Source organism: Camellia sinensis, chromosome 3 (assembly GCF_055761805.1).
Source record: "Camellia sinensis isolate YWXY chromosome 3, ASM5576180v1, whole genome shotgun sequence".
Lineage (NCBI taxonomy): Eukaryota > Viridiplantae > Streptophyta > Magnoliopsida > Ericales > Theaceae > Camellia > Camellia sinensis.
Genome location: NC_138963.1, coordinates 90,740,147 through 90,747,781, shown reverse-complemented (window position 1 = coordinate 90,747,781; position 7,635 = coordinate 90,740,147). Strand labels below are relative to the sequence as shown.

General features: G+C 34.1%; 1 protein-coding gene across 1 annotated transcript; it reads left to right on the top strand.

Moving 5' to 3' along the window:
- The first annotated feature begins 1,974 nt into the window (after positions 1 to 1,974).
- LOC114284920 (B3 domain-containing protein Os01g0234100) lies at positions 1,975 to 5,296 on the top strand. The gene is made up of 7 exons (XM_028227876.2): positions 1,975 to 2,086; positions 2,175 to 2,255; positions 3,404 to 3,435; positions 3,535 to 3,694; positions 3,796 to 4,002; positions 4,213 to 4,303; positions 4,386 to 5,296. The coding sequence occupies exons 1-7, from the start codon at positions 2,084 to 2,086 to the stop codon at positions 5,126 to 5,128; spliced, it is 1,317 nt and encodes a 438-aa protein (XP_028083677.1). The 5' UTR covers positions 1,975 to 2,083; the 3' UTR covers positions 5,129 to 5,296.
- The last annotated feature ends 2,339 nt before the right edge of the window (positions 5,297 to 7,635 follow it).

Below are 7,635 nucleotides of genomic sequence, written 5' to 3'. Positions count from 1 at the left end.
CAAATACACCATCTGAGGTTTGATTAAAATACAAATTGTCCCCTATTATTTAGAAAATTAAGAATACCCCCTTGTCAAAAAATTTTATCTAACAAAATTAATTAAAAAAATAAAATTCATAATTGCTCTCCTATACAATAATAAAATTATCTAAATTATTAATTGAAACATATTTCGAATATCATTAAAAACTGTTAATTGACTTAATAATTTATTAATAAAAAAGACAATTTGTTATGAAATTAGAAATATCAGGAGTGTAATATAATTTCCAGAATCACATGGGACGATTCGTATTTTAATCAAATCCAAGGAGATATATTTGTAATTTACTCTTTATTTTTTAATTGAGATTTTTATATCTTATTTTATTTTACTGAATACAATACATAATGAAATCAAATATTTAAAACGCAAATATGTCATTTTACAATTTACTCCCATGAATTCCAATCTCACCATTTTTATCCCACGTTTTTAAAGACACAAATGGTCCAACATATATATAGAATTCATTAGAAGTGAGCAACGGATATCTGATCCGCCTAAACCGATCGGCCGCATTTTGTACGGATGCGTAATGATGAGTAGATGATTACGAATTAATTTTTTTTCAATCCGCCTAGTTTTAAACAGATTGCAAATTTGAGGTTCCTGTGGCAACAACCGAACCGCCAAACTGCGAGTACTCCTATTGATTTGTCAGACTTGTGTTTTTAATTTATTTCGATATTATATTTGTGCTTTTAATTGAAAAAGAGTTTAAATATTCTATTGTGTTTTCAATTTAGAAATTCTTTTATCCAATGAGAAGTGTTGATATTTAATATTTTTATGTGAAAAATATAAGGCTTAATTTTGTCATTTTTTTAAAATCAAATTAAATAGTTTTTGAATAAAAAAAAATAATAATATAGTTTTGATAATGTTTGGTTTTCTTATATGTATTTATTATTGATGTTTGACAATTTACTTGATAATATTTTGATTATGTTGAGTTAGATTGTTATCCAAAAAAATGTTGACAAGTTGTATTATGTTCAAAATTTATAAAAATTTAAATCGTCAAACCGATTCACATCCTTCTATCAATCTGCATCCTTCAATCCGGCGGACGGATGTGGATTGATTTTTTTTCTGATCCGCCAATCCGAGGAAAGAATGGCAAATTAAAAGTTCTCTAATTGCAACCGAACCACAAACATCCCTTAAATTCATAATCTAGTACCATTTGGGAAGAAGATTTCCAGGCTTTTTTGGCTATTTTAGCCACAAAAGACAAAATAGGCTATTTTAGCCACAATAAACAAAACATCACATCCAACCCATAACCATTACACTCTTCTCTTATAAAAAAAATCAAAAAATTCAAAAAGTCCTTGCCAAACCAAGATTTTTAGCCCAGGCTAAAATAGCCAAAAAAAAGTCAAAAAGTCAAAAAGTTAACCCATTTTCCAAACGGATTACGCTAGGTTTGGCATAACCTATATAATCCATCTTTTTATCTTTTTATCTTTTTTTCATCACATCACCTCTCTACTTTTCTGCACATCTTTTCATAAAAAGACAAAAAGTACACTTTTTTAGGACACCTCAAACCAACCTTTAATCCAATTTATAAGGGGTGTTTTGAGAAGTTAGTAAAAAATTAATTTTTTAATTTTTTTAATTTATTTAATCTTTTTATGGGTAAGTTATGTGAAAGGTAATGTAACTAAAAAAAAGAGCACTAAATTCTCAACCAAACAAATTAAACATGGAATCTAATCACCCTGCAATCCTCGTAAACAAACACCCCCAAATGGGACAATAGGGATATCTTTCAGGACAAATTTGTTCGCTTCACCAGTTTCCATACCTAGTACTAACTGAGAAGGAGAGGATTTCAAATTTTTGGCTCCATTTCAGCGGTACTTGCTCCGAGAAAGAGAGAGATACATAATAGTAAGTGCTCTGACATGTCTTCTTACTTCCTCTCTCCTCCGTTGCAATTTCAAACCAAACGAAACGGTCCTCTTTTCTTTCTCTTTTTACCTTCCCCCTCCCTTTCTCTCTCCTTAGAAAGATTGAACAAAAAGAACCAATGGTCTCTCTCTTCCTCTATCTCTAATTACATGTTTTTCATACATACATGTACTGAATATTAAAGTAATGTTTGTTTGCTTTATTGGCAGATTAATATGGAGGAGCCATTGGAAACCAAGAGAAAGCGACCCCCCAAAAGGCCTTCGGGTCTTGAAACTGCTACCAACAAGGTGACCAAGTTTTTTTTTTTTTTTTTTTTTTTTTCAAATACTGAACAATTGCTACAACCCTTTGTGAGAAATCCAAACTCAGCTATTTATTTTTGCCAAAACCCTTGTGTCTTGAAGAATTTTGAGTTTCTATTATGCTAGTTTTGCTATTGGAACAATCTATACTTGTATTCTACAAATATTTATGGCCTAGTCCTTGCGTAGAATCGTGGTTTCAATCATAGTTAATAAGAGAACAAGTACACAAAAAAACAAGCATACAAGATACACGTGGTTCGGCAAGTTGTGCCTACTTCCATGGCTGCGAGGCTGAACAAATCTACTGTACTCGATAAGAATTACAAGAAGTCTTTCAACCTCCCAATGCAGCCAAAAAAAAAAATTTTGGAAACACTGTTACTAAAACCCTATATAAAAATTACAATATATACTACCTAATTGCTCCTGGAACCCCACAAAAGGCCTGGGTGAGTCTCCATCCTTGACCTAATGGCCTTGGACCTCCGTAAAAGTCCCTTTACATTAGTCTTAAGAGTACAATAAATATAAGACGTCTCACAATAATAGTTTGACACCATTTTACTTTAGGAACAAATTGACACAATTCGAGTCCGAAATGATGTGAACCACATAATTTGGGACAAAAGTACATTTGAGACAATTTTGGGTTTAAGGGACAAAAATGACTACACCTAAACTTGAGCCCTTGATATTAAGGTCAATATAGCAACTGGGTGTCACTTGGCTTAAAAGACCAATCACAAGCAATTTAAGGTTGAAACCCTTGTTTGGCAGATAGTGAAAATATTTTGGTCACCTTGCCAGTTAGGGGTTGCTTGGGATGACCTAAATAAGTGTATTTTTTGTCTTTTTACGAAAAGATGTGCAGAAAAATAGAGAGATGATGTGATGGAAAAAAAGATAAAAACATAAAAAGTGTGTACTTATTTAGGATAGCCAAACTTGGCCTTAATTTTAACAATGATAGATTGCATTTTTTCTTACCAAAAATGTAGTAATTTTTTTGTTGTTCTTCTGCAATATCTAACTTCCTTAGATTTTATCAGTTATGTAGTAGTCTTTTTTGGTGTTTTTTTGATGGGTTTAACTAATGAAGTTCTTGAATTATCATGTGAATTCCTGAGCAGGTAATTTCTGATAAATTCAAGAAGTCGACAAGGTCAGTGAACACTATATCAATGTCTTTTTCAACTTTTTCAACATGATTGGCATTGTATAAATCTTTAACTACAATCACATATGTTATTCTGATAAGCAGTGAATCAAAAGGGGCTATGATCCTTACCCGTCATGATTGTATCCAAAACAAGTCCTCCGTTATGGAGCGAGCTCAAGTGGTTCAAGCAAACCTAGCAGCCGAATTCCCTAGCTTTCTGAAATCTATGCTTCCATCGCATGTTGCCGGTGGATTTTGGCTTGTAAGCCCAAAATCATTTTAAATTTATTTTTTTAATTTCAGAACTAGTCGAAATATTGAGTTCTAAATTGGGTTTTTTTGCGGTAACTTGTTTGGTGACAGAGTTTTCCCAAGTCGTTCTGCGATAAGCATTTGCCAAGGCAAGATGACACTGTTACTTTGGTTGATGAAAGTGAAGAACATTACAAAGCAAAGTATCTTGTGGGTAAGAATGGACTGAGTGGCGGGTGGAGAGGGTTCTCTATCGCACACAAATTGCTCGAGGGAGATGTTTTAGTCTTCCAATTGGTTCAACCCTGCAAGTTCAAGGTAAAATTTTTCCAATTTTCCTATGAACTCTAGATTTCAATTACTACTCGTATCATTAGCATGGTTCATAATGGAAAATTCATTAGATTCAAGATTCCAATTATTTAACTGTATTATTGCCATAGCAAAAGGTTTTAATTTTTCCTAGCTAGTGTCGATAGGAAAATTAACTGACTGTCACCGCCTCACCGGCCTTCCATCTTTTTATAGGTGTACATTGTGAGAGCAAGTGGTTTAACTGAAATAGATGGCGCTATCGGGCTTTTAACTCTAGATGCTGGCGTAAAACCAATGGATATCGGTAAGTTGGCTTTCTTTTCCATTTCAGGACTCCATAATAATAGCCCCAAAACATTACTCACAATCTTTTCTTGTTTATAAAGATCTAACTGAAGAGGATATGAAGGAAGGAGAGAAATGCTCGCCTCTTTCACTAGACATTCATCAATACAACACTGTCCAGGAGAATGGTATAGTGGCTTTAAGCACTGACATTGGGCTTGGCACAGAACCTGAGTTTGGCTCAGGAAATGAGAGTGATGAATTTAGCTCTGAAGTGTTGGAAGGCATCAAATTTTCAGAATCTTGTGTTGATTTCAAAGACATTAAGAGTATTGACAATTTCACCGTTCTTGTGGATGGTTTAGTCATCGACTCTATGATACCTCCATACCTTCGGACCAAGTACTACGAGCTTTGCTGCAGTCAAAAAGCATTTCTTCACAATCATCTGCTCTCGGGCCTTAACTGTAAATTAGCTGCCGGCATGATTTCTGAAACAGTTAACATTGCAGATGCCATTAAAGCTTCTAAACTTACAACAACCCGAGATAATTTCACAACCTGGGACAAGACCCTGAAAGCCTTTGAGGAATTGGGTATGAATGTTGGATTCCTTCGTGCTCGGATAGACCGGCTTGTGAGCCTTGCATTTGACAAAGAGAAGGTTTTGGAATCTAAAAGGCTTGAAAGAGTTAAAGCAGAGGAAGAGATGAGAAGTCTTGAGGACAAGCTTTTGAAAGTGAAAGAGGTTATGAAAAGTCTAGATGAGGAGACTGAGGGCTTGAAGGGGAATAGAAAGACAGTTGAGGGTGTGTTTCAGGAAGAAGTTAATGCACCGTGGTGAATGAAACTCTGTACATTTTTTGGTACACTGTAGTGCAGGTTTTTTGTATGGAGTTACATGTATATTAAAGTCATCGACATGTTAGTCATTATTCTTCAGAGAAACAACTTGTAACTCAATGCTGTTTGTCAGTTTTTGAATTCCAGAAATCAAAGCAAGTTCTCTCTCTTTCTCTCTCTCTCTCTCTCACACACACACACACATGCGTGCGCACGCACACAGATTATACCTTCTGCTGATAGTCTTATAGATCTGATTCCATTCAGTGACAAGCCTGCAGAACAGTATGCTCATAATATGTGTGGTAGACTAGTCTGGTTGCTCCATAACTCCCCCAACCTGAAAACCTGAAAGGCTGAAACTAATCATATTTCATATTACCACTAGCCATCCATGTTAAGTGTTTCCCTCACGCCCATAAGGAGATAGCACCTTATTTCTTAAAACCCAGGCGACCAGTCGAATATGTATTATTAGTAGATAGTCATCTGGAGGTCTCATGGCAATTAGCAAGCGGAAGAAAGATCTCCACTAATATCATTCATTCAATGAGGCGAGCTGCGACCCACAACAAACGAAGGGGGAAAGGATTAGTATAGATACCCAGTGGCTTCTGTGACATTGGCGACTTTCATGTGTTAGGTTTTTGTAATTGGCAAAACTCTTTTCAATTGTAATTTTATTTGCTCTTATGCGTCAGTGAGGATATGAGTATTTAAATGCGAATCCAATCCAAATTGTGCTTATGCAGAAGAGTTTGTGATCTTGATGCTTTAATGTTTGCCATTTCGCTCGGTCGAAATTGTTTGACTGCTCGAGCGGTCATTTGTGCACTCAAGCGAAGAAAATGATCATCCAGTATTTTTGCTGAGAGTTTGAACTTCTGGGAGCAGTGAACGTTGTGCTCGAGTGGTCAGTCTATATGTTTTGCACCGCCTTTACTCATGCCGCTCAAGCGGTGAAGTGTGTGCTCGAGCGGTGTTATTTGGGATGATCTAAATAAGTATATTTTTTTAATTTTTTACGAAAAGAAGTGTAAAAAAATGAAAAGGTGATGTGACCCAAATAAGTGCATTTATCTAAATAAGTGCACTTATTTAGTTTATTCCAAATAATGTACTATAAAGTGCATTGTTTGCTTGTTTTAGGGTTTAAATCGTCTAGATTTTCAGTGAGGAAGAAAAAAAAACAAAGTATTTTTATATTGGAGAGTGTTTTATGAGTGTTTCCTTAATGATTAAGAGCGATCAATAGATCTATGAACTTTATATCAACATCATCAAGGGGTTTGTTTGTCTTATTTTATTCACAAAAAAGAGAATTGTTCTTTGGTGGTTTTCGAGAAACTTGGACCTGAAAGTTTGGTAGATTTCTGAGTGGCTCATCGTCGTGGATTCAACATCAGCGTTGTGGATTCAATGTTAGACAACACAATTCCAAAGTGACGATGGTAGTGGAAGAGGCACATGGAGGTCAGTTCAATTCGGGCATGGATTTGCTAGGTAATTGAGGGTACACATGTGTAATTCATTTTTGTCTTTTTAATGGATTGTTTTGTAGCTTTGGCCCATGATTTTTTTATCACAATTGGAGGCGCTCCAATTGTGATTTTTCCACATTAAATTAGTGTATTGATTTGTCTTTGATTGTTTGATTGAGATTGTTATTCTTTGTTTAAAATTGAAACATAATCACATATTAATATCTTGGAGATTTTAGATTTTTCATCATGTATGCCTTAAATTCATTCCAATTGGTACGATTTTTACACTCTTTGATATCGACAAGATAAGAAATAGAGATATAGATGTGACACAATATGGATACATTGATGCGAAAATTTTCAAAAAAAAGAAATATGACATAACACATGGGGTGCATGCAAAATATTTAATTTTATATATTTATTATACGTTATATATAAGGATAAACATTTATTATTTGAATATTTAAATCAAATATAATTTTTTAAGTCTAAAAAAGAGAATAAGTATAAATTTATATTGTTTTTGTTTTATCATCGAATTTCAAATTATTTTTGTTGGAGATAATTTCGACAAATAGTTAATTTAAGCAAATAATAAATAATAATAATAAAATAATAAAATTAGACTTACAGTACTTCTGCAAATTGTTTATAAACAAGTTTATGATTGAGGCCAATGTTTGAACACTGTGTCTTTAAGACAAAATTTCGTCCTCTCTAATGGTACTTGAAAACAATGGACGTCCTGTCTTCATGATACAACAATCACCACAAATGAAGAGAGTACATTCTTTTACTGTACAACAAATCAAAATTATGTTTCGCACTCATAAATTCAAATTTACATTGATGAAGAATAAAAGAAAAGAATGCTTGAGGAATTTGGAATGAATAAACTGAAATGGGGGCTGTCTTTATATAGACTTGTTGGCACATGTTCAGTTTGAACTGAAAAGGCACGAAGAAGGGACATGACCCTTGGTTCATACCCTTTAAAATGAAGAGACACCATCCTTGAGTC